The following is a 27949-nucleotide window of genomic DNA, read 5'->3' as shown; positions in this document are numbered from 1 at the left end:
CAAGCTTAGTCCAAAAGTATTCAAGCAAGGGAAGAAACCAAGGCAGATAACAGAATCCCAAGAAGAAAAAAAGAAATGGAAAATAATCAAAGCACACAAGAAAAAGGCATTCACGTTTATTAATTTTTAAACATTTTGGCGCCGATTTCTTAGCGCTATCCGAGGCCAGACCCTATCAAAATCGCGCCATTCACGCCAACCCTTTATTCTCCTTTAATCAATAATCTGACATAAAGAAGCCAAACTAAAGAAAATAAAGAACCAATGGCCCAAAAATTTCCACTAATTGGCCGTTATTTTTTGCAGTTTTTTCGGTTATAATGGAATAATTTTCTCCCACTGAACAAAACCCAGATGCTCAATTTTTGGTAGAAGGTGCTAATTTTGGTCGGGAATTGACCAAACACTATGAAGATATTTGGTGCATGAGTCTGGTGTTTGTTTAGGTACTACAGAGTTTTTTTTTTCTTTATATTCAGTTAGGTATCATTCCATTTGATTTTTGACTAATTGTTTTATGAAAAATCATATGCAATTTATTTAGTTCAATAATTAAAAATATATCATTAGTATACTCGTCTCAATTTTTTATTAAAATAAAGAAAATAAATAATATAAAAATTATCAAATTAAATTGATTTAAATTTAAATTTATATGCAGAATAATATATATTTTTTTATTTATTTATTTTTAAATTTTAATTAAATTTCTAGTTTTTCAACACTCACAGATTTAATCTAGTAACTGTATTTGAATAAATATTTCATATTCTATTTTTCTAATTCCCGAATCCCTATTTTAAAAGAGAAAAAAATTTCTAGTCTTTAAATAAAATATTTAAACTTTGAAAAATATTAAAACTTCTACCTGTGTAATAATATAAAGACTACCAAATTAAGGTTAAAGAAGATTTTGAATAATTTATGAAATTAAATTTCATTTAGTTAATTTGAACAATGATAGTAATTTATCCAATTTTAATTAATTGAGATTTGAAAATTGAAGATTTTCTACCATTGGTAACCAAATTAACATAAATACCCATGAATTTAGGAAATATATAAAAATGAGAAAAAATATTTTGATTTAAGAGCAATTTTCTATGTGCAAAAAAATCAACAAACTTTATAAGATTCTATAAAAAATTTCCTTTACCCACTTTCCATATATATAATTTATAACCAAAATTTACTAATAAGTTAATTTCTAACCCCTCTTTTCTAATATAATATTGTCTGTATGTTTTAACGTTTAGATGCTTAAAATAATTTTAAAAAATATTTTATAATAAAAAAATAAAATTAAACCTTTTAAAGTAAAATGACTTTTTTCTTTATAAAAAATTATTTTTTAAATTGTAAGAATCTTATTAATTTTTTAAATAAAAATCTTATTAACCACCTTTATTTTTTAATATTAGAATTAAATATAAAAAATTATTTTTTTTAAAAAAGTAATTAAAATAAGATACTTTAAAACATAATATTTTCCATTTATGCTTAAACTTGCAGGTGTTACAGAGGAGAGGAAAGGACCCAGCATAGTCAACTGAGTTGGCATAATTAAAAGACCATATGCATTTTCATCTATGGCCATAATTACCATGTACATTGCATGGCTAACTTTTTCATCATTCTAAACCCTAAATTACTTAGACAAGATGTTTCAACATGATAATAATGATAATAATATGCATAAAGCAAAAATCAAATAAAATAAAACAAAAAAGATAACTTAAAATTTATTACTTAATTAATAAAATTAAACAAATCAAGTTTTGAATGGAAAAGCCTTGATTGGCGCTTTGGTGATAAGCCTAATAACACTCTACTATATAAACCCATGTCATTGATCAATCAAAGTCACAGCCAGAAAAAAGCATTGTTGTTTGGTACTAAAGGGTCCTAATAGCCAAAGGGTACCCTAAAAAACAACAACAATGGCAAGGGTTTCTTTCTGCCTTGTGTTCTCTTTGTGTTTCTTGCTTTTGGGTTTTGTCAATGGAGCCAATCCAAATTACAAAGAGGCATTAGCAAAATCCATTTTGTTCTTTCAAGGTCAGAGGTCTGGGAGGCTTCCTCCTTCACAGCAAATCACTTGGAGGTCCATTTCTGGCCTCTCTGATGGCATGCTTGGCCATGTATGTCCCCAATTTTTGTCTTCGTTTTCAATTTTTGGCATTAGTGGTTAATGGGTTTTAAAGTATTTGTCATTTTGCAACAGGTGGATTTGACTGGAGGCTACTATGATGCTGGAGACAATGTGAAATTTAACTTCCCAATGGCCTTCACTACCACAATGCTTTCATGGGGTACACTTGAATATGGCAAAAAAATGGGTCCTGAACTCCAAAATGCAAGGGCTGCAATCCGCTGGGCTACAGATTATCTTCTGAAATGTGCCAGAGCAACCCCTGGGAGACTCTATGTGGGTGTTGGTGACCCTAATGCTGATCACAAGTGTTGGGAGAGGCCTGAAGATATGGACACTGTCCGTTCAGTTTACTTTGTGTCTCCGAGCAATCCTGGCTCTGATGTTGCTGGTGAAACTGCTGCTGCTCTTGCTGCTGCTTCTATGGTTTTTCGGAAAGCTGATCCTGCGTATTCCAAGTTGCTGTTGAGCACTGCTAAGGATGTTTTGCAATTTGCTGTGCAACATCAGGGTGCCTATAGTGATTCACTTGGGTCAGCTGTTTGCCCTTTCTATTGCTCATATTCTGGCTATAAGGTAGGCTGGTTCAAATCTTGAGGATGTGGCATTGCCTAATGCCAATTAATTAGTTAATGAAAAATTATTATTTAGTTCTGTTTTATGAAAAAAACTTTTAATTAATTTTTTAATTTTAGAAAATTACTCGTTAAATTCATCAATTGTTTTCTTACTTTTATAAAAATTTACTGATATTTAATGTATTTTTTTAAATTAAAAAATTAATTAATAAATTTTCTATAGAAATTAAATGATAATTTTTCATTAATTAATTATTACCTTAATGGTCCTACGGCCTAACCCATGATTTGTTTCCTTTTTTTTTATATATTTTTTTAAATGGGTGTTTGTAGGATGAGCTGCTGTGGGGAGCAGCATGGCTTTTCAGGGCAACAAATCAGATGTCCTATTACAATCTGCTGAAATCCTTGGGAGCTGATGACCAGCCAGACCTTTTCAGCTGGGATAATAAATATGCTGGTGCCCATGTGCTCTTATCAAGGGTAATTCACTAGCTTATTTAATTGAATCTATAATTACTTCAGAAAAAAAAAAGAAAAAAATCTATAATTATTAAAATATATTTATTTTACTAATGTTTCTTTTCCCCTTTATGCAGAGAGCTGTGCTCAACAATGACAAGAATTTTGAGCAGTACAAAGTAGAAGCTGAAAACTTCATGTGCAAGATCTTACCCAACTCTCCCTCTTCTTCTACAAAATACACACAAGGTAGCCTTGGCATAATCTCCACTGTTTTGGAAATATTTCTTGAATGGTATTTTATTTATTTATTTAAATGATTAGAGATGCTATTCCCACAAAGTGGGTGGACCATTTAGACAGCCTAATTATTTGACTTTAATTGACCTAATGGCTCTTATATAATTATTTAATAATTTTTGTATAATAATTGTAGAAAAGATTATTTATAAAATAATAATTGAATTGAAATGCAGGAGGACTCATGTACAAGCTACCTCAAAGTAACCTTCAATATGTGACATCAATATCATTTTTGCTCACAACATATGCCAAGTACATGAAAGCAACAAAGCACACCTTCAACTGTGGCAGTCTCCTTGTGACCCCCAATTCCCTCTTGTATGTAGCCAAAAGACAGGCAAGTCACTCAGTTTATATCAATTGCCCTTTATTTTTTAAAAAAATATGGTTAAACTAACTTTTTTTTTTTTAATTTATCTTACAGGTGGACTACATCCTAGGTGTGAACCCAATACAAATGTCATATATGGTAGGATTTGGACCACATTTTCCAAAGAGAATTCACCACAGGGGATCTTCATTGCCATCTAAAGCAAGCCACCCACAAGCTATAGGATGCGATGGAGGTTTCCAACCCTTTTACTATTCACCAAACCCCAACCCTAACATCTTAGTCGGAGCCATCGTTGGTGGTCCGAACGAGAGTGATGGCTTCCCAGATGACCGGTCCGACTATAGTCACTCAGAACCTGCAACATATATCAATGCTGCTATAGTTGGTCCTTTGGCATATTTTGCTGGGAGCCTTATCCGCTAATGGAAATTTCTTATTATCTAGTTTTCTTGTAAATATTTCTTAATGTTTAGACTCAAAATGGGTCTAATTTGCCACCCAAAGTAGGGTGAAGTAAGTTTATTTTGTTTTAATTACTATTTTAAAATGTTGTCTCAAAAAAATTTAGGATATCAATTTAGATATCTTAAATTTAAATTCTGGTCGGAGTCTTATAGGATTTAATTTCATGGGAGAATATTTTCTCTTGTTATGTAGTTTAAATTAATATATGCCTCCTGAAAATTCAAGTGAGGTCTTTTTCTAATTTTATTTTTATGACATGTTTTTTTTTTTTTATTAATTAGTCTCATGAGATTCCACTGATAATATTTTAATCACTTACATATTAATAAAACGGTTGCTTTTATAAAAGAAAATATCAAGAATGAAGCTAATATTTTCTTTTATTTTTTTTTAATTACTAAATAGGATTTCGCAGAAGAGAATATTAAATTAAACATTAAAAAAAACGATTCAGTTAAACAATAATTTTTAAAAATATTTTTTTATCAAATTATAAAAAGCAAACTAGAATAAATTTTTAAAACAAAATTTCTCAAAAACTTTAAGTAAACATCTTGCCCTTTTTCTTAATAAAATTTAGCAATATTATACTTTTTTTTAATTGTAAACTATACGTTTCTGGATAAAAATATATAAAAAAATAAGTTCAATTAAATTCTTATATTTTTCTTCTAAATGCTAAATAAGTTCAATTCAAAATTTTGAACTAATTAAATTCATGTACTTTTTGTTAAAGGCTAAATATATCCTAACATAATATAATATTATTTTTTTAATAATAAAATATTATTTTTTATAATTTAAAAAATCAAAAATTTAATATTTTAATTAATTTAAAATTTTAAAAAATATATAAATATAATAAATAATTTTTAAAATTAAAAAAATAAGTTTTATCATATAAATTTTTTATTAATAAATAAATAATATTATATTATATAAGAGTTTATTTAATTATTGAATAACAATATAAAAGCTTAATTAATTTAAAATTTAAAATTAAATTAACTTTTGAATAAAGTTACGGAGACTTAATTAATTTAGAAGTAGATGTAAAAAGTTAAAAGCTTGAAATTATTTACTGCAATTTTTTTTTGAATGAGAATCGGAGATTAAAGGAGTAAAATCTAACATTTTTTATATTTATTCAAGTATATTTACCATCAGGCTAAATTTATGAGTGATACTGCAATTTTTTTTTTTTAAATATATGTGATATATATAAATTTTTTATGTAATATTAATTTAAAAAATTTACCAAGGGACCTTTGCATAATTAATTTATACCTTGTTATTGTTTTTACGTATTATTACTTGTAAAAGCATAAGTTTTTTTTTATATTAAAAGGATTTGGTCAACCTTAATTAAATAAATATACAATATAAATTTAGGCTAAACGATGAAAACAATTCAAACATTTTACTTGTATTTTTAAATTTTTATTTAAAAAGTATTTTTTTCATTGCATATACTAAAACTCTTTTTGTCATGTTATTGTGAATAAAGAATGTGTAATTAATAAAGTATTGCATCACAAATAGCAATAATTATTAGCTATAAGCGTGATTAGTGGGAAGTTTTTATAAAGTTAGAGAGAGAAAGGGAAAGAGAAAAAAGCGCAAGTGAAAGGAAATTGAGAGAGAAAGGTAGGGCAAGTGAGAGAGAGGAATCAGATTGATTTTCATTTTTCTACTACTATAGTGGTTTTTTGTTAGTGATCTTGCATGGTTGTGATTATTTCGATTGTTTTGAAAAGTTAGGTCTTTTATTTCTTTCTCACGGCTGCCATGATGGTTTTGTTTTGTTTTTAATTTTTATTTTATTTATAAGTTTTGTAGGTTCTATTAATTTTGATTATAGAGTTGTTTTAATAAAACTGAATACTTTGAAGATTTCGATTTGTCTTCAAAGAGGACAATCTATTTTACTGATGTGGCATTTGAAGGCCGCATCGCTACATCCGGTGAGTACTACTCCCGTATGTCGTTGAATGATTAAATTTTGCCACATTCTCTCCTTATATGGTTAATTGGATGGTCATCTCTATTATTCATTTTGGTGGATTTCTCCTATTTGATTCTCTATTGCATGTCTCTTTCTCTTCTATTTTCATGATATGTGTTTGAATTTATGTATATTTTATATTTTTTTTTGTTTTCGAGCCTAAAGTTAACTGTGATGGTGTGTCTATTGACGTGGGTGCTTGTTGTATTCTTTTTCTAATTTGGTTAGTTTGATTTGTTTTAATTTATTTATTAATTTATTTTTTTTATTTGGTTAGTTTATACTCTATTTTTGATTTTTTTTTTCTCACCCCTCTTATATATAGCATGATAGGCTTTGTTAAAATGCTAAAAATTGAAAAAAATGATAATATATAAATTTAAGTATATGCAATTTATGTCAATGTGCACTAATATAGTAAACAACCTAAATGTTAAGTTAATTAGCTACCATTTTATATATAATTATTTTTATTATAATAATTAAAATTTAATATTTGATATAATATATTAAAAACATGTGAAAAACAAAAACAAAAAATAAAATAATATATCATAAATATATGCATATTCTAAGATGTATGAATCTTAAAAAAAATGATAATACTTTTATCTTGAGTTAAAAAATCATATACTATATCTCTAAATAATAAATTTAATCACAAATGATTTGAGTTTTTGGGGTCAATTATTGAAGAAAATAATGATTTAAATAATAAAAATTAATATAGTAATGCATATAATAATACTTTAGAAGAAAAAAAAATGAAATATTTAGAATAAAAGAACGGAATAAAGTTTAATTAAACCCTTTAATTTTTTTAATGTCAAAATAAATCCAATTTGAAATTGGTTGGTGACATTCACCTCTCTCGATCTCGAAGGGAGAGACATTTCCTTTGGCCTTCATATTTTTTGGGTCTTTGTTAATGCTTTATATTTATGAATTTGTCCTTTTATTGTGTAGAGTTGTACGTATAGTTTTTTTTATTTAATAACAATGATGTTTTGATTGAAAATTTTCATTTATCAATTGTTGGGTAATTTTTTTTATTTTGTATGTATCTTTCTGTTTGAAATATTGAAATTTTTCAAATTAAAATTTTTATAGATAAAGAAAGAGTCATAATAAATCATAGAGTTGACATTCCTTTAGGTGTGATAGAGTTGTTCAATGATCACACTATCTATTCGTGGCGTTAAGTTTGTTGATTTGGTGACAATAACTTCATTAACTCTAGAAGTGGTGATTTGCTGAAATGGAGGTTGTTGCCTTTTCTCCATGGATTAGTCATTGCTTCCATTCAATTCAGTGTTGCATGCACTAAGTTTGGCTATAAACATCCTCTCCTTGCAATATGAAAAAATTAAAGTTGATGACATATTGTTACCTCTCTTTACTCGTCTATTAATTTGGATGGCCTTGTGGCAGCTACAGGAGATTTTTTTTATTATTATTATCTTTTGGCATCTTGCTAGCCATGATGGCTAATTGTTTTTCTAAATAGTAAGTGCAGCGCTATTGAAATTTTCTTGCAAGTTGGCCATATTGAGAATTTAGATTTTTAAGATTTTTTTTTGTTAAAAAAATATATATTCTTTGGGCCGTAATAACTGTACCTTCTGTACTAGGCCTTAAGTCTGCTGATATGTTTGTAATTTCTAGATTTTTTAATAATATTTTTTAAATTAATAAAATATTTAATATTTTTGAAATACATCCAATTTATTTTTAATTTAAAAAATTAATTTTTATTAATTATAAGAGTGTATATTTCTCATACTCTACTTTTATGGATTATTGAATCAATTCAGTCTTAAATTAGATGGATAAAGAAAAATTAGCACAAAAGTTTAAAATGGATTATTTGAACATTGTAAATTAATTTAGGCGTATCTTTAAACTTTATTTAATAAAAGACTAAAGGCATTAGATTTGAAAAAAATAATTTATCTATTTTGATTTAATTAAATTTTTTATTGAGAAGAAAATTCTAAATAAGAAATACATATTTTATCAATGAAGGGAGGAAAAAAAAATCTAAACAAGGTAATTTACCCACTTACCGCTGTATAAATCTCAATCAATTTTAAAATGGCAGTTAAGAAACCATTAATTGATTAGAAAAATATTTTATAATTTAATTAATGGAAAAATAGATGTTAAACAAATATTTAAATTAGATAAATTTATTCACATGGATATATTAAATTAATTAATTTTCTTTGCATTTTTACTTTTTTTATGTGTAAAAACAAATTGGCTAATTCGTTTTTTATGAAAGAATTAAATTAATTGATTTTCTTGGCATTTGATTTTTTTCGGAGTAAAATAGAATTTAATAATATCAATACTGAGAAGAATTCCTCACTCCAGCACTGCTAGCTCCTTGTATGATTTTGCTCCGAATTCTTCTAAAATCAACATTTGCAATTTCAGTTGCAATTCTTTCTGAATCTCATCTGGCTTTCTGAAGAATTGAAAAATTGATTGCGATTCGATCGAGTTCAGAGAAATCATGGGAATCGTAAGTCTCTTTCCGTTCTCCTCAAAAGATAAGGTAGTAGGCATGTTTATTGTAGCGTGTAGCACTCAATGCTGCTGAAAGTTTACAGTGAGGAATAGAAATGGAGTTTCTAGTTGCTGCATTAGCAATTGAGAGGCTGATTTACTTTCTGGGTTTGTTTTGCAACTTGAGTGCAGGAAATTCAATGGCGACATCGCTAATTTTGAGCAGAAATAGAAGCTGAAAGGGGCCAAAAGGAATAGGAACTTTGGTTAGTGTTTTATACAGTAGCAATTGAAAGAGAGATCTGTGCGTGATTTTGCTTTTCTGGGTTGATTTGCAAATGGAGTACAGGAAAATCAAGGATGAGGTTCGTTTTCTTTCTCGAACACTCGCTTCCACTTTGGATCCACTCTTTTATTGTTATCTAAGTATCAAATCCACGATTTCTTTTCCTGATTTTTGTCTACTCATGTTTAATTGCACCCTATCCCATTTGCCTTTTGATTGTTTTACTGTAAATAATTGTATTTGGAACAAAGAATGAAAATTGCTAGGGCTTCAGATGGTCATTTTGCTTCTAGTGATGTGATGTCTTTGGATTTTTATTAATCGAGTTAATTAAATTCTGCATATTGAGTTTATCTAGTGAAACTTAAATTGCTAGCTCTTTAGATTTAAGTTTTCTGCATTTGGGACTAAACTTGGGTCGATAGTACTGATGCTTGTGAATGACATGTATCATGTAGGATAAAGATGAAGGCTCTGCTGGGGAGGACATAGAGAGCTTAAGAAACAAATCCCTTTCAGGTGTCTTTTTTTTTCCTTAACAAAAAATCTTAACTTGTAATGCTTCTGGTCGTATAATCTATTCAGTTTTCAAGATCTAACCTACCATATTTGTTGAATATTAACTTTTCATTTACAGTCCCTCTAAGTAATGTGGCTACTTTGGGAGGGGGCTCAAGTGACAGATCCAAGTGGAAGCGCAAGTAAGACCTGTTTTTATCATAACTATTAACAGCATAGGTATTTGGTAGCTTGGCTTCAACTTAGGAAATGGGGGATAAAAGGAAGAACGGCCATGTTATTGTCTTTTTTGTTCTTATAATTTGTTTTCCATTCAATGGAATAGGACAATTGTTACACTCGCATTGACTATTCTCACAAGTTCACAAGCTATACTTATTGTTTGGTCCAAAAGAGCTGGCAAGTACGAGTACAGTGTCACTACTGCAAATTTCTTGGTAAGGCAAATTATAATATTCTATTTGAGATGCAAATATATTGGAAAAAAGCAACTCTTGAACAATAATTTCAAGTTTGAACCTGCTTATATATACACATACATCCACTTAGGTACCTCTGGATTGACTAGAAGAAAAATATTAACACACTGTCCCTACTTTTATTGTTAGGTGGAGACTTTAAAATGTGTCTTATCACTTGCAGCCTTGGCAAGGATCTGGAAAAATGAAGGAGTTACTGAAGATAACAGGTTAGCTTTTCTTATTTGTTTTATTTGATTTTGTTCTCTATTTTTTTATAGTTTTCAGGGAATATTGATAAGAAATGTGATGTCATAGCATTTTTGAAACAGTTCATTTCACCTTTTGCTCTTTGAACCACAAGAAAAGGGCATTCTTCAATAGCTATGTTATGACTGAGAAGCAATCTTATGGAACTTAAATCCATATTTTATATGTTTCTACTAACTTTTTGTAGCAAAATTTTTTAAAATGGAATCATATGCGTCTTGTTCTTGAACTTTATTTTTGTGCTTTTTCTATTTGAAATTTAAACACTTGACCTCTATAGTAGAATTATTGACTTGGATTCATGCACAGTTTGACTTGCCGTTTCTTCTATAAATGAATTTACTAAGCATTGTGTTCTATCTTGTGCTTTGTAATCCCTAGGTTGTCTACAACTTTGGATGAAGTCAGTGTTTATCCCATTCCTGCTGCACTGTACCTTGTCAAGAATTTGCTTCAGGTACGTTCAGCTAATTGTTTGTTATTGTCATTTTAGTTGTAACAAGTTGTTTTATAAAACTTATAATCTGTTTGTTCCAATGTTTCTGGCAGTATTACATCTTTGCCTATGTGGATGCTCCGGGTTATCAAATACTCAAGAACCTTAATATTATAAGCACTGGTGTTTTATATCAAATGATACTCAAGAGAAAGTAGGTCTTTTCTGTTTCTTCAGTCCTGAAGGTTATCCTTTTTTATACTACTTTTTTCAACAAGCCTAATATATCAGATGCTGCTATTAATTTTTAGTTAAGCTAAGATGTGCCTCAAAAGAGAGAGACAGAGAGCTTTTGCTACATTCATATCAGTTTCTGTTTTCTGATGAATATATTGTTTTCAGGTTAAGTGAGATTCAGTGGGCAGCTTTCATTCTATTATGTGCTGGATGTACCACAGCACAATTGAACCCTTCGTAAGATTGATCAATGATCACTACTTCATTTTCAATTTCTTCTATGATAGGATTGGTCCATGTTATCTCTTAGCATATAATAGGCATGCATGTTGCAGTTTGAAACCCACAACTTAGTTTACAGTTGAATAATATGTTATTTTCTTTTGCACCTTCTTTCTGATTCCATGGAGTTAAAAAAAATGGTTAAATATTTAAACTATCAATTGATATCCCTATGTATATAACCATGTTTGAGAATTGAGGATCAAAATCATTGTTCTGTTATGAAGGGGACGCTCAAATGGTTTGAACTTGGATATTCCAATATGGAGGTCCCTGCTTCAAATTCTGTTAGATTTGGGATAAGTGTGGGGGTTTAACAGAACTGCTCAGCTGTCCTCATGACCCAAGGCCAAATGTGCCTTTTAACATTGTAGTTCACCTCTTTATGAATATAGTATTGATTTCAAGTATAAATTCTTTTGTTCATTTAATTGAGTGGCTTCCTTAGGAAATGACTTTCTTTTTGCAGTTCTGATCACGTTCTTCAAACACCTTATCAGGGTTGGATAATGGCCATTGTGCGTCTTTCATATCTTTCATGCTTTGTTGAAAACATAAATGGAAAAAAGAAGGTTTTACTTTGCCTATTTATTACTACTAATCAGTGAATCTTATGCAGGTAATGGCACTTTTAAGTGGTTTTGCTGGAGTGTACACTGAGGTGTGTTTTTGAATTATAGTGTTTGTTCCTCAATGTGCCCAAATTGATGTTTAAAACATTTTATTATGCTTTATATATCTTTGGCTGCTAGCATACCTCCACCAAGAGCTGGACTGAATTCAGTTAAAATTGTTAAATTGAATCATCTCCGTTGATGATGTGTGAACTGTGTTAAAAATGAAAATTTTAAACGAATGGGTAAACATTTGATTATTAGTTTTGCTTTTGACAGGCTATTATTAAAAAACGTCCTTCAAGAAACATAAATGTGCAGAACTTCTGGCTGTATGTCTTCGGGATGGTCTTCAATGCTGTTGCCATTCTGATTCAAGATTTTGATGCAGTCATGAACAAGTAAATTTGAACTTTTCTATTATTTTATAATTCAAAATGCTTGCTGTCTTTCTCTCCACTATTCTTTCTTTATATTTTGGGATAACTATACCTTTAATATTGTTTTGCTTAGTGGTTTTAGTAACTTAAAATAGATTATTGCTCTCCATAACTTCATTCTTTATGTTTGCGTATTTGACTTCAGGGGTTTCTTCCACGGGTATTCATTGATTACAGTTCTCATGATTCTCAATCATGCACTCAGGTTTGTTACTTCTCTTTTCTGGCTCTATTTGTGTGTTTTCCGTTTTTGCAACAAAGATTAGGTATTTGTAATGTTCTTGGTATCTGAGATTACAGTGAGATTGTGGAAATGATAGTAGTGGCATCTGACACTGTGTTAGAGGGGCATTTGTCAACTAAGAATCTTATTTATACCATTGTCATCTACTGTTCTATGTGCTGGTATTAGGATTTTTTTTCCCCAATTAATGAGATCCTCCCTTCAATGCATTAAGAAGAGTTCTTTTTTCCATCATTGGGATGTTTAAGAAACAAATATTTGAGCTCATTTGATAGTAGCATGAATTAATTAAATAGGTATGAGACAAGAAAAAGGGATAGTAGTTCATACTACATAATAAAGGTTGCTTAATAGATATCTAGCATTATATTTCTCCAGAGTTTTCCCCTAAATTTTACTGAGAATGTCAACCTTCCAGACAGCCTAATAGGAGTGTAAAAAGATAATATTTGTTGTATTTCACGATAGAGATTACAACCTATTTATTACAACCTATTTATATATAAGAGACAATATCTAAACAGAAAGGAAAATCAAGCCTATAATTATACAATCCCTAAAATTAAGCAACTGACTCATCTATCAATATTTACTTTCTATATTAACATATTTACTTCCTATAACCTATAACACCCCTACTCAAGTTGGAGAATAAATGTTAATCATGCCCAACTTGTTACATATATAATCAACTCGTCCCATGCAACTTAGTAAATACCGAATTTGTGAACCCAACTTCTTCCAATAGTTGACGTATCCACAAAACTTCACAAACGGCTTTTGCCATTACTCGACATTTAGGTTCAGCACTAGAATGGGAGACCACATTTTCTCAACTCAGTAAAATGCCTTACACACATCATAAATACGAGAAATATTCCCTTTGCCAGAATATAGAAATTCCAAATACTCCATTAATTCTTTAACAAATTCAAGAGTGATTAATAAGACTAATCACCCCACTATGAATAGAATTTCGAATCTGCAGAAATAAACGAGCATCATCCCTCATCCAATCTCTACGAGTTTCATCAGTAGAAGGATTCTTGGTAAGATGATCATCCTTTTCAATACTTCGTAAATAAATACGGATAGTCTTACTCCAATATAAAAAATTAGATCTATTTAATTTGTGTTATGTGATTTTAGTATCACAAGAATCACATTAGTTAAAGTGGTTTTAACTTCAGCCATAAAGACAACCAATTCAAAACAATCAAAATAAACAATGGATCAGAAGAACAGCACTCGTGAACAGTAACCGATGAATATTACTCGTGAACAGTAACCGATGAACATTACTCGTGAACAGTAACCGATGAACATTACTTGTGAACAGTAACCGATGAACAATTCCCGTGAACAATGCCCGATGAACAGAGCCCTAAGTCTCCAAATATTACCTTTTATGGATAACCCAAATGAAAAGAGTCCTAGTCTCCAAATGTTTCCCTTTGTGGATAACCCAAATGAACAGAACCCTAAGTCCCTTGAGTCAACAAATGTTACATTTATGGGTAACCCAACTGAACAGAACTCTAAGTCTCTAAATGGTACTCTTTATTGGTAATCCAAATGAACATGGCCCTTAAGCCTCCAAATGTTACCCTTTATGAGTAACCCAAATGAACAGAGCCCTAAGTCTCCAAATGTTACACTTTATGGGTAACCCAAATGAACATATCCTTAAGTCTCAAAAAAAATTTAAATCTCTAGTGAGGCTCTGATACCATGTAAAAGGATAATATTTGTTGTATTTCATAATAAAGATTACAATCTATTTATATATGAGAGACCGTATCTAAATAGGAAGGAAATCAAGTCTATAATTATACAATCCTAAGATTAAGCAACTGACCCATCTATCAATATTTACTTCCTATTCCTATGTTAACATATTTAGTTCTTATAACCTATAACAAGGAGAACATTTAGTGTGAATGAATATCATTCATGATATTGCTACTTGACATGAGCATGCCGAGGAAATTTTTAGAAATTCCATATTGTCCATTCAGGCTCTGATATTTCTTATTTTCCCTGTGCACTGTGCAGTGGCATTGCTGTATCCATGGTAATGAAATATGCAGACAACATCGTAAAGGTAAAATATACTGTTGCCATTGTCTTTTATTACTTCACATTTATACAATTAAGAATGTTGATAGCCTTTTTCCTTTATTTTGATGGAAGTGTGAAGCAAATTTGTGATATTTTGTTAAGTGAAAACTGGCTGATTTATGTAGAATTACTCCTAGCAACATTTTTTTTTTGAAAAAAAGTATCTCTTTCTTCTCTTCTGTCCTCTAGTTTTTAGCATGGTTTTTAGATTGCACATTTTAAGAAGATATCTTATGTGGGAATATTAGTTGCTATGGTTGAGGAAAGTGGGTCTGAGGCTGAAGTTGTTGGCCAGATTGATACGAAGAACCATTTTCTGTTTTCCTTTTCTGGTTTCAACTCTGTTAATTTTGGAGCGATTGAAAAGAAAAGAAATGTACTCGCAGCATATTTTGATCTCCTAATTGTAGTTCCTCTGTTTATTTATGTTCCAAATAATGGTGCAGGTCTATGCTACTTCAGTGGCGATGCTTCTCACAGCAGTTGTCTCTGTGTTTCTATTTGGCTTTCATCTATCCCTTGCTTTCTTCCTTGGCTCAACGTAAGCTGCCTATGGCACACACTTTTGTCTGCCTTAGCTGTAGTCTATACATCTATTTTCACATTATCTTCCCCTGCAACCACATATATCATGTCCAGTGGTAGAACTGGTAATACAAGAATCTGTTGAGTTTATAATTTTATATCTGCATTCACTTTGTCCTAATTCTGCACACCTGTCATGTTATAACACATTCATGGTGAATATTTGTTATTGCAATGTTCAAAAGCAAGATGGTTTTGTTTACTTACTAATTGTATCATGTATTTTTCCAGCGTTGTCTCTGTCTCGGTGTATCTACACTCCATTAGCAAGTTAACAAGACAAAGATAGTGACTTTTTATGATCTCTGCCAAATCCAGTGTAAAGGCTTCTGCTAAATTTTTTTTTCCCTTTATTTTCCCACCTACACAGTTATCTTGGGTGTACCTATTTGAAAAAGAGAGAGAGAAGCATTACAGTTTATATAATTCTATTACAACTAATTCTCGATCAACAAGCATGAAATACTAGATTTCAGTCTCTAGTGTTTTTGTTCCGCTTTAAGGATAGATGAGCAAGAGATGCCCAGTTTCATTTGTAGAAACTTTTCAGTACTCTGATTATATTTTAGTCACATCATATACTGAGTTTGAAATGTTTCATTTGAAATGAGACTCTAATGCATATGAACTTGTGTTGGCATGTCATTAGTTAGATACTGTTAAATTCCCTAGTTAAGGATCGTCAGCGGATAGGAGATAGGAGAGCTCCAGACCTTGGCATAATTGGGTAAATAGTTTCAAAGCTCCTTAAAAGAGAACTCTAGATCTTGGCAGAATTGGATAAATAGTTTCTGTTTGTTTTATTCATTAGTAGTAACCCATTTTATATAGTGAGGCTTACGATGCAAATAACTAATTATAGTTTAATTTGAACATGGACACTTATCTAGCTGACAAGAGAAAGCTAAAATTTAATCTAGTTATTTAATAAATTCAGATAGAGATAAATTGAAAAGATGAATTTCTACTGTTGATGGATTTCTAATTCTGTTTGGAACGTTTGTTGTAGTGCTTACTCACAAATGCATCATAACTGATACCAATGTGGTTACTTCATGTTGACTTTGATTTATATTTTAAGTTCAGGATGAATATCAATTTTCAATTCGTAATTAAAAAGTAACTGGTCAATAGGGTACTTGTATTTAAGGAACATTCTTGTTGGAAATGTGATAACGTTAGATCAAAGGCAAAAATCGGATTCTGGTCATATTAGTCCCAAAAAACCACTTATTTTCCAAAATATCACTTGCACCACTTCGACACAATATAATAACTTTAATTTTCGTGTCTGAACCAATAGACATTTCACCCCTCCATTGCTGAAATTATGGGATACATGGCCAAAATATGCCATCTCCAGTTATGCTACCTACTAGTAAGTCTTTTTCTGCTAGCTAAACATTAACTGTCCAATTGCCCATAAGGAATGATTCTACGATTACAGTTTTCGGCTTAACAGATTACCTATCTGTTAGTACCTTCATATCTGTTGCAAACTTTGACACCATAACTTCACAGATTACCTGAGGGTTTTGCTTTTGTTTGTTTTTCTCTTTTCTCCAAATTACGATTCTTGTGAGAGGCTCTATGAGATTTGGTTTTTTTCCTGGTTGTGGTTTGTTTGTGGTTGCATGTGTTTTGCATGGATGTGCTTTTAGAGGTTCCAAGTTGTTACATGCCTAAGAGAGGAGTTTCTCGTGATGCCAAACGTCTCAACCTTTCCTCCCTTCTGCGCCTGTATGTCTCAGTACATGCTCCATCCTTTTCAGCTGTGGACGTATTTAATCCTTCTTTTGATGTCGAGATCTTAGGGATCATTGTACCTTTTTTCCCTAGTTATGGGCAGGAGATCTTCAAGGCTCACAGATGGCCAGATAAGCACTCTCGACATCCTCCTCCATAGTTCAAATGAAGACTCAACCGTGCTTCTTAGTTCTGGATAGCTTATAATCCATGGGTTTCAATGGTTTTTGTGGCTGATTGCATGCACAGTCTTTTTCTTTGTTGGGATCATTGAGCTCTTTTTGAAGGCACAATCTAAGGTTTCTTTTTTTGTGCCCTGGACTTTCTTTATATTTGGGCTGTAAACCTTGGTCTGGGCTTTTTAGGGGCTTGCTATTTTGTTTCCTTGAACTTAGTTTTTTTCCTTGTAACCGAGTTATATTAGAATGTGTGGACTTTTTTGCATTTTCTCAAGAAAGTTTCATCATCTTCGACATTAAAAAAAAAGCATTCTAACAATATTTTTAAGCTGTACCAGAGCACTTACACTATTTATCTTTTTTCTTAGGGCATTTATTTCCTAGAAGCTCAATTTGACTTGATCATTTGAGTGATCTCTTTTGTTTTGTAGTATTAACCCAAAACAGAACTTAGTAACATAAAAGCAAAAGTTTCTCCGTTTTGGAGATGAAAGTCTTCACCTTTAGTCGTGGAATCCCAAACTTCTCTGAAATACAGTGCATTTTATCGGCTTAATTTACAGATAATGTGGTAGATCACATTGTTTTCCATGTTAATTAGATGGCAAAATCACATGAACAAGTGCAGCAGCTGGCCTGCAATACAGCTTTTGAAGTCTACTTGTACTTATTCTTCCCTAGAAAACACCAATACCCCTGGCCCTACACTGGCTGAGAATTGGCTCGGGTGAATTTGCTCATTGGCCTGTATGGTATTACTGTTTAAAATATTTTAATTAAAAAAATTGTTGAAATTAATTAAAATAATTTTTATTTTAAAAATATTAAAATGATATAACTCGGCCCTCACACTTTGGATATTAATGCCTTAACCTGTAAATAAGTGGATATCCACCCTGTTCATTACTAGGCGAGTGATCAAATTAATATTAAAACTTAAGTCAGTTTTGTATTTAAAATGTGGGATTCTTGTCTCATATCATAAAAAGAAAAAATATATGAAATTTATATATAATTAGCTCAAAATTATTTAAAAAAATTAAATAACTATTTTAAGTTAAAGCGAAAAGTATATTTAAAAATTATTTAAGTTAATTTTAGTTATAATTGATATTAAAACCGTCATAAATAAAAAAAGAATAGGATCATCTCAAATATTAACGAATCACACTATTTAAAAATTTAATAAAATTATAAAAATATTACAAAATTAAATGAAGAGTAACGCTTGGATTCTCGGTCTAACGTCAATAAATTATCTCATAACTGCTAAATAATTTAAATTTAAAAGTAATTTAAATTAATTTTAACTAAGCAGTTACACAGAATTCTCTCCCACATCAATAAGAAAAAAAAAATACATGAAGTTTATATATATGCAGCTCAAAAACTACTAAATTTAAATTAATTATTTTATATTAAAATAAAAAATAATTTTAAAAATTATTTAAATTAATTTTAATTGAACTATTATAATCGGACAATAAAGTATAACTAGGTGCATAGATGACATAAATAATATTTATAATATTTTTTTTTTAGATAGGAAATTGGAATACAGAGACTGGAACTTAGATTTTTCAATTGAGTAATATACCATTAGCCATTGAACCAAATGTTAAATGAATTTTTTTATTTCTAAAACTCAATGTCAAATAAATAACTTAAATCATTTGAATTTTATATTAATAAGATGTATTTTAAGGTAATTTATCTATCTTGGTTTGGTTTACTCCCTTAATAAACTTAAATTCGAATCTCACTCCTAACTGAACCAGCCGGTTTATTGAATAGCTTATAATTAAAATCAATTATTGCTTTATATACTCTTGAGTTGCCGACTGGAAATTTATTACACGCCAACCGGAAATTTATTATACGCCAACTTCTCCTCCTGTTCCTCTCCTTGCCCACGGCTTTTGCTTGACTTGCAAGCAGCCCAATATGAATGCCCTTCAGTTTTGAGCGTTGACAATGGGAAGCAATCCAATTCCTATGGAGATTGACACAACTTCTATGGAGCAGAGCAATAGGATGGAGTTTGGCATGCGCATGGCTGGGCATTTGATTCTCAAGGAAATCAAGAATGGCTGCAAAAGTAATCTGGTACTGTCTCCACTCTCTTTACATGCTATGTTGAACTTGGTGGCTTCAGGCTCCACTGGACGTACATTGCAGCAGCTGCTTAGCTTTCTTGAATCCGAAAGCATTGGCGATCTCAATTCTCAATCTTCACAAATGATGGCTCTTGCAACAACTGGCCAGGAATTTCTTGAATCTGAAAATGCTAGTGATCTCAATTCTCAGTCTTCTCAACCAACTAGGGAAGAAGCATCTTCCAGGAGCAGCAATCAATTGCGACATGACCCATCTGTATTTTGGTTTCCTTTTCATCACTCTCCAACATTGAGCAGTGTTGAATTTGATAACCCAATCAAAGGAAAATCATCCTTATTTTCAAGCACGCATGAGTCAACCTCGTTTCCATTTTCTTCTGCTAACGGAAATGCAGGATCTTTCACGGGCAGCAATCAAGGGCCGATCATATCTTTTGTAAATGGAATTTGGGTGGATCATCGGTACCCTTTGAAGCATTCTTTCAAACAGGTGGCTGAAGATATTTACAAGGCCAAAGCTGAAAATGTTGACTTTCTGACCCAGGTAAATATGCTCATCAGCAATTATCTTCTGATTAATGTTAATTACTTCTTCCAATTATTTTGTGATGAAACATTACTTTGATTTTGAAGGCTGAGGAAGTAAGAAAAGAAGTGAATCTTTGGGTAAAAAAGGCATCAAAAGGTCTCATCAATGATCTTCTCCCGGCTGGTTTCATCGACACAACTACAATACTTGTGCTTGCAAATGCACTCTATTTTGAAGGAAAATGGCTTCACCCATTTGATTCCTCAAACAGTAAGATTGAAGACTTTCACCTCCTTAATGGAAGAACTGTCAATGTTCTCTTCATGATTAGCTACCCTAGTAAGCCACAGTTCTATGGATCATTTGAGGGTTTCAAACTTCTGAAGCTGCCATACAATTCTGGTCAAGACAGCAAACAATTTTCCATGTACATCTTTCTTCCTGATAAGAAAGATGGCCTGCAAGAATTAATACAACACTTCACTTCAGATCCGAGATTGTTACATCAGAATTGGGAGCTTCAACAAGTGAAACTTTCCAAGATTTATATTCCCAAGTTCAAGTTCTCTTATGAGATAGATGCTAAGAAAATAATGAGAGAATTGGGATTGACTATGATTTTTGAGAAGAACAGGGAGCTCACAGAGATTGTTGATGGCTCAGATATTTGTGTCACAGATGCAATTCACAAGTCTTTTATTGAAGTAAATGAAGAAGGTACAGTTGCAACAGCAACGACAGTGTTTGCTTGTGCTGAGTGCTGCTTCCTTGCACCTGAGTTTCCTCCACCAAGTTTTGTTGCTGATTATCCTTTCATGTTCATGATTAAAGAAGAGGTTTCTCAGATTGTTCTTTTTACTGGAGCTGTATTGAATCCTCTCTGATCAAAAGCCTTGAAACTTGTGATCATCTTCCAGCTGTGGAACGCCAAGCTGCGTTATGAAACTTTAATTGGTTGCTCAACAAAACCTTCTTTCAAATGTTTCCTGTTTTGGTCAATCAACCTGTTCAATGTAATAAAATCAATTATGTAATGAAATAATAATAATCTATATTATTATTATTTTGAGTGTATCCATATTTGTTTTCAAAGTGTATCCATATTCGTTTCTAACTGACCCAGCAAAAAGAAAGAATTCAGATGAAGAATTGCTGGAGTTGAAGCCTTGAGCTTCTAGAAGAGACATTTGTCTCAACACTTTGAAACACAAACCAAAAGTCTCTGTCCCATAGCTATACATAGCTGACTGAAGCTTAGACAAAGGTTTCCTTTTCCAAGCAAAAATGATCCCAAAGAAAACAAAGCAAGGCAAATGCATGTTTGTTTCTTAAAGAGATATGGACCATGGAGATACTATAAGCTCAAAGACAAAAGAGCAACCCAAGCTCAAGAACTACTGCTTTGAAATAGCCAAGAGGGTGCAAAAGGCAAAGCTCTAAAGCATCTACGATCTTGGGAGTCACCGTTGGTGGCATGTATGCCTGGTTCATAACCTCTAGAGTTGCGCCTTACCTAAAATCGAACCCTACACCAAGAACAACTATTAGAAACGCATAATTTGTGATTACCTTTTCATGAATCTCACCTAACCTACTCGGTTTCTAGAAGCCCAAATATAAACCCTTTAGACTTCAACATCTGCTCACTTTGCATTGTTTGGTTGAATTTGAATTTATTCAACAAGGTATTCTTCTTCCCCTTTGTCTGTCTATAATCACATACATTGTTTGGTTGCCAAGAAAATTTCTTACTGATTTTTTTTCCTTTTAATAATCTTCTCTAGTTTCTGTTAAATTCAAAATTTGATCCTCTCTTCCTCTCGGAAAGGCCAACTGAGGGAGATCAATGGGTTATTATGGTGGAGAAGCTCTCAAATAATATATGCTGGAATCAATGGAAGCACTAGAATTTGGATTCCAGTTTTTGTGTTGCTTTTCATGAATTAAGAAACCTCCAGAGAAAACTATATAGATATTTCTAATTTCCTTAGTTTTTAAGCTCTTATGTACCTTATGTATTATATTTCCTCTGGTGATGAACGCTAACTATCAAATTTGACCGTTGACAGAATTTCAAATGGGAAGTGATCCAAGTCTTATGGAGATTGACCCAACTCCTATGGAGTGCGCATAGCTAGGCATCTGATTCTCCAGGAAATCAAAAAGGGCTGCAACAATAATTTGGTATTATCTCCTCTCTCTCTACATGCTATGTTGAATTTGGTGGCTTCGGGCGCTAGAGGACGTCCTCTGGTGCAGTTGCTAAGCTTTCTTGAATCAGAAAGCATTGGCGATCTCAATGCTCAATCTTCACAAATGATGGCTCTTGCAACAACAAGCCAGGAATTTCTTGAATCTGAAACCTTCAGTGGTCTTAATTCCGAGCCTTCCCAACCAACCAGAGAAGAAGCATCTTCCAGTAGGAGTAATCAACTGCAACATAACCCATTTGCATTTGGGTTTTCTTTTCATGGCTCTCCAACATTTGGCAGTGTTGGATTGGAAAACAGAGTCCCAGGATTTTCTTCTGTTAACAGCAATGCAGGATCTTTTACGGGCAGCAATCAAGGGCTGATCACATCTTTTGTCAATGGAATTTGGGTAGATTATCGGTACCCTTTGAAGCTTTCTTTCAAACAGGTAGCTCAACATATTTACAAGGCCAAAACTGAAAATATAGACTTTCAGACCGAGGTACCCTCCTCCTCTCTTTAATTATTTACATTGTTTAATGAAATTAGAATCATAATGTTCTTTCTGTTAATGTTAATTATTTCTTTCAATTATTTTCTGATGATACATTACTGTGATCTTGAAGGCTGAACAAGTAGGAAACGAAGTGAATTTTCATTGACGCAACTACAATACTTGTACTTGCAAATGCACTCTATTTCAAAGGAACATGGCTTCATCCCTTTGATGCCTCAAACACTAAGGAAGAAGATTTTCACCTTCCTAGTGGAAGAACTATTAAAGTTCCCTTCATGATTAGCTGCACTAGTAAGCCACAATTCTATGGATCATTTGAGGGTTTCAAACTCCTAAAACAGCCATATAAATCTGGCCAAGGCAACTAGCAATTTTCCATGTATATCTTTCTTCCTGATAAAAAAGATGGCCTACAAGAATTAATACAACAGTTCAATTCTGATTCCAGATTGTTACATCAGAATTGGGAACTTCAGCAAGTGGAACTTTCTAAGATGTATATTCCCAAGTTGAAGTTCTCCAGCAGTGAGATAGATGTTAAGAAAATAATGAAAGAATTGGGATTGACAATGATTTTTGAGAAGAGTATGGAGCTTACAGAGATTGTTGATTGTTCAGACATTTATGTTACAGATGCAATTCACAAGTCTTATACTGAAGTAAATGAGGAAGGTACAATTGCAACAGCAGTCACCGTCTTTGCTTGTGCTTTCAGCGCTCCGGCAACACCTGTTATTCTAAATTATATTATTAATAAGTTATGAAAAAAATTAAAATTAATCATACATCTTACTAATTGTACTATGAATTTTATTAATTGTATTCTAAATTTTTATAAACAAATAAAGTTAAATGATAGCATTTTTATTATTTTATGAAATTTATATTCAATTATCAAAATTTTGAATGCATTTACTAATAAGTTAAATTATATTTGATTTTTTTTAAATAAATCATCAATAATATAATTTTTATAAAATAAATGTTCGGTCACTATATTAATTCATATATTTAATGGAGTAATATTAAATAGTATAAGAGTGAGAATATGTTGTTAGTTTTTTTTTTTTTTTTTTAAATTTTGCTGTAGTTGGATTTTAATTGGCAATTGGGAACTCAAGAAAATGACACCCAAAGCTTTTGGTGTTGAAAATGGGTTAATTAAGAGAGAGACTAATCACATATCCAACAAACACTTCTCTCTTTCTTCAAGCAATTTAAAATTGGAAATTCTTGAAAATACAAAAAAATATAGAAATTCTTTAATTTATGGCCCATGAACCATGACAAGAATTATAGAAGGTTTTGCTACCAATTTCAACACATCGTCTAGTTTTGATTTGAATGCGAAGTACTTTATGTTTAGTTTTGAGTCGAGCCATTTTAAGTTGTGGGAAAGTCAAATTCTAGTTAATTTGTATATTATGAGTAATTTAGAATAAAAATGTTCATTAAAAAAATAAATAATTTTAAAGTTAACATTTAAATATGAAAAACCAACTAGGTCAATTTCGAGCACTATGAGTAATTAAATTGATACTAAAATTTACAGTGCATCAAAACCCTCTTTCATGAGGATCCTTTATTCCAACAATGTTTAATGTTTTTCGTATAATGAAGTATCTCACACCTGATAATTCTTTAGCTCTTTTTATAAAAATATTTTTTCAATAATTTTCATTTCTTAAAAAATATATCTTTATCCGTATTAAATCTATTAATAAATTTTGAGTTTTATCTTTATAGTCAAAATATGTTGTCTGTATTTTTCTTTTCTAAATCATATATTAACTATCAAATTAAAACCCGGAAAAAAATTGATAAAAAATAAGCGAAACTAAATCTTTGTCCCTATATGATGTTTTTTGTATTTTTGGCAGAATTATAGCATGAGATACAATTTTTCTTTTCAATAGAATATACTACATTAATCTTATAACTTTTATCTATTTTATTTTTTAAATAATTTTTTATTAATTTTTTAATTATATCGATTTTAAATATATTAAATTTTATTAAATAATAAAAAATATTTTAAATATTCATTTAAAAATAATAATTACTAAAAAATTATTTTAAAAAATAAAATTATAATAATTGGTTTATATGTAAATTATATTATTTAATGAATAATAATTTTGAAACCATTAAGAAAAATATGAACACATTATAAAATAGAATAAAATAAATTGAATTTATAAGAAAGTTATAAAATCAAATAATGACCTCGAAAAGGGCATGGTTTTTGCTCGTTTACCAAAAGTATTTCGCAAAAAGGTAAGTTTTATCTTTAATCGTACTGAAAATCTAAAAATATTAAATATTATTTTTTTTTCTTTAAATTTGCGTAGAAAATATTATAAAAAACTTAAAGTTTTTTCTCATCAGTATTTTAAAATATTAATTTTTAATCTATTATTTATCCTTTTAATAATATTTATAAGTAAATTTAGAGCAAAAAAATAAAATTTAATATTTTTAATTCACTTCATAATTTAAAAGCAAAATTAGTAAAAATATATTTTGCGAATATCATTGGATTCTTCAAATAAGTTGAATATTATTTTTAATATAAATAATTTATTTAAAACTTGTTATACAAAATGTGATGTATTTTTACTAATGAATTATTGCTCAAAAGAGAGAGGGCTTATGCATTGATCCATTATATGTTAGAAGTATTGATAGAAGTAATTTTTATCCCATTTTTCTTAATAATATGCCAATTACCCATATGCAGATGGACTTGCCGGGCATTTCGTCGGAAACCTCGCCGGCTTACCACCCCAAGATCAATTCGGTTCTTAAGTCAGTCGTCCTCTGTCATTCCAAAATTTCAAAAATAAACAAATTAATCACAACTAATAATAATAATAACAACGTTTGGCATAGAAGTAATTCATTCGCCAAATATAAACGCAATTTTATCCATCGTTACTTCTCTAATTAGAATATGTTTATCATTCTTTGACAAAAAATCATTTTTAAATACTATTGGTTAGGATTAAAAACTGATTCAAGAGTTTAAAAGAAAAAAATAAATTGACTCAGGAAAAACTCAATCTTTCAAGTTCTTTAAGTTTAAAATATCAAAAAAATTAATTTATCTTTCAATTGTTAAAAGAAAAAGTCTAAGGTATTCTTAATACTGTAACTAATTAGAACTTCTAAAAATTTTTAAAAAAAATTAATAATACCGACAAACCAACAAGCAAGTAGGTATCTCAAGAATTAAATATAATTTTTTTTTAAAAAATGACAAATAAAAATAAACTAATCTTGACTCTTTTTGGTTTCTTAATATTTACTGGAGAACTCTCCGTTCAGATTCGTTAACACACATCAAATTTAAGCTTAGGAGGATAGTAGAGGGAAAGAAAATTGCAGATAGCAAATAAAAGGGAATATTCATTTTTTTTTCTCAAAAGAAATAAAATAAAAAGAGGAAGGAAAATAAAATTTATTTTTCTTTATTTATTCTCTTCAATTTAGAGAAAAAACAAAACGTACTTATTTTTTCTTTTTTTTTAAAAAAAAATTGTTTTCTTTCTCTCTTTTTTTCTTTTTATCTTTTTCTTTTTTCTCTCTATAAAATATCCGATAATATATTCATACTTTATTTTTTAACATACATTTTCCCACGTCAACATGTGATTACCCTCATTAATAAGAAAAAGAAGATTAGCTTTTCTAATTCAATACTCTTTCGGGTTTTCATCATCCATCTTTCCACCATAATCATTGGGGTTTTTTTTTCCTTCTTAATAAAATAATTTGCTAATAAAGAACGTTAAAGAAATTCTTTTATAAAAATTGTCCTTTTTCAGCATCATAAATCACTAAAAGTATTCTTCTCACATTCGAGAAGAAGCATCATAAAATATTAAAAAGAATTTGAATAAAAGACGAACAGTAGAAGATATTGGCGTGACACTCATTAGCCACAGCATTCATATACATAATTTTGTAAAAATCTGAAAAATAATAATAATAATAATAATTCACCTTTTGAAATTGCTTTCATTAACTAATTTTTTTAAACTCAAAAGAAAAAAAAATGCAACATTTTCCACGCATTTTGTCTTCCTTTGTTTTTTTATTTTAAAAAAAAAAACATAATAATAATGAAGACAAAAGCTTAAATTTACCCTTCAGGAGGTGGTAGATCATTTAAGTTCACATCCGCATCACTAGATTCATGAAAACAATAGGAACATGCTATGATTTTGGAGTCCGAAAACTATTTTATAAAAAAATAATAAAACAAAAGCATGTAAATAATTTAGTATATGAAAAATCAATGTTAAAATTATTTAGAAATACACTTCAGCACTCCCATTTGTAAACAGTTTGTTATATTACCAAAACTAAATACTATTAAGAAACAAGATTTTGGATGTAGCCAAGCAGGTAAAGAGAATATATAGAAAGTGGAAAAATATTTGATTTTAATTCGATTCTCTTTCATTCACTAATTTTCGAATTTTCATCTTCCTCTCTTATTAGTAAGCCTAATTCAACTATTAAGCATTGTGGTTAAATAGCAATTGAAAATGTTTTTTATCTAATATAAATTTAACACGTTTGAGCTACAAAATTTTCAAAATCATAGAACAACTTCTCCGAATTGTTTTTCAATTAAAACAAATTTGAGATCTATTATTTTTAACCTTACTTTTGAATTGTGATCATTTTTGGATACTTCATTATATATTGGCATTAAAATGTTACCATGTATAAAACCATCATCTATTCTAAATAAAATTCAACTCGACTTTTCTTATTGGTTTAAAAAGAAATAAGAAACTCAGAAACTCGCATATACGAATTCTGGTTAGATAAATAAATATAGTCAGGAAAATTACTGACGCTGAATAAAAGGAAATTAAAAGTAGCATATTTCTAGGAAAAAAAAGTATATATATATATATATAAATAAAAATGAAACCATTAAAACTCCATTTGTTTCAAAAAAATATTTTTCAAAAAGACATTTTAATTACTCCGTCTGCATTTATATTTTTAATTCCAAAGGCAAGGTAATTACCCTTCATGGCACTATTAAACATCAAGAGATATTATATCGTATTCTAACTTTGATAGATCATTTAAAGTCTTCGATACAAAAAGTAATATAAGTTTTCAATACTTTATAAATGGAACGCACGCAACATACTAGTCTCTCATTTCTAAAATGTTCAAAATTAGAAGACCAACCCCAAAAATAGATCTCATGCGGTAGAAACTAGGCTAAATTGCAACAAATTGTAATTATCTCTATGGCATAAGTATCTAGAATTGTAACACAAAACCCCTCCCGATTCCAGACAGCATGACCTATAATTACCAATTCACAAATGTTCCTGC

At 30.3% G+C, this 27949-nt stretch overlaps 3 protein-coding genes across 4 annotated transcripts; all 3 read left to right on the top strand.

The window, feature by feature from the left end:
- The first annotated feature begins 1856 nt into the window (after window positions 1-1856).
- Window positions 1857-4535, top strand: LOC110606053 (endoglucanase 9). Its single transcript, XM_021744787.2, has 6 exons — window positions 1857-2141; window positions 2225-2728; window positions 3064-3213; window positions 3330-3441; window positions 3669-3832; window positions 3920-4535. Exons 1-6 carry the CDS (start codon window positions 1941-1943, stop codon window positions 4250-4252), a joined length of 1464 nt encoding a protein of 487 aa, XP_021600479.1. The 5' UTR covers window positions 1857-1940; the 3' UTR covers window positions 4253-4535.
- A 4082-nt stretch (window positions 4536-8617) lies between these two features.
- Window positions 8618-15879, top strand: LOC110605815 (CMP-sialic acid transporter 4). 2 transcript variants are annotated; one of them, XM_021744456.2, is made up of 16 exons: window positions 8618-8826; window positions 9003-9175; window positions 9555-9615; window positions 9734-9797; window positions 9941-10052; window positions 10224-10303; window positions 10725-10800; window positions 10893-10993; window positions 11182-11253; window positions 11768-11816; window positions 11918-11959; window positions 12192-12313; window positions 12498-12557; window positions 14652-14700; window positions 15164-15258; window positions 15534-15879. In XM_021744456.2, the coding sequence occupies exons 2-16, from the start codon at window positions 9149-9151 to the stop codon at window positions 15589-15591; spliced, it is 1068 nt and encodes a 355-aa protein (XP_021600148.1). In that variant the 5' UTR covers window positions 8618-8826; window positions 9003-9148; the 3' UTR covers window positions 15592-15879. The 2 variants fall into 2 exon arrangements, with proteins under 2 accessions (XP_021600148.1, XP_021600149.1); XM_021744457.2 differs by having other exon boundaries at window positions 8998-9175.
- Window positions 15880-18944: 3065 nt separating this feature from the next.
- On the top strand, window positions 18945-20949 carry LOC110606521 (serpin-ZX). Its single transcript, XM_021745370.2, has 2 exons — window positions 18945-19888; window positions 19978-20949. Exons 1-2 carry the CDS (start codon window positions 19202-19204, stop codon window positions 20755-20757), a joined length of 1467 nt encoding a protein of 488 aa, XP_021601062.1. The 5' UTR covers window positions 18945-19201; the 3' UTR covers window positions 20758-20949.
- The last annotated feature ends 7000 nt before the right edge of the window (window positions 20950-27949 follow it).

This window comes from Manihot esculenta, chromosome 18 (genome assembly GCF_001659605.2).
Source record: "Manihot esculenta cultivar AM560-2 chromosome 18, M.esculenta_v8, whole genome shotgun sequence".
In the NCBI taxonomy this organism is placed as follows: domain Eukaryota; kingdom Viridiplantae; phylum Streptophyta; class Magnoliopsida; order Malpighiales; family Euphorbiaceae; genus Manihot; species Manihot esculenta.
The sequence above is the reverse complement of the archived record's forward strand: the minus strand, read 5'-3'. Positions and strand labels throughout refer to the sequence as shown.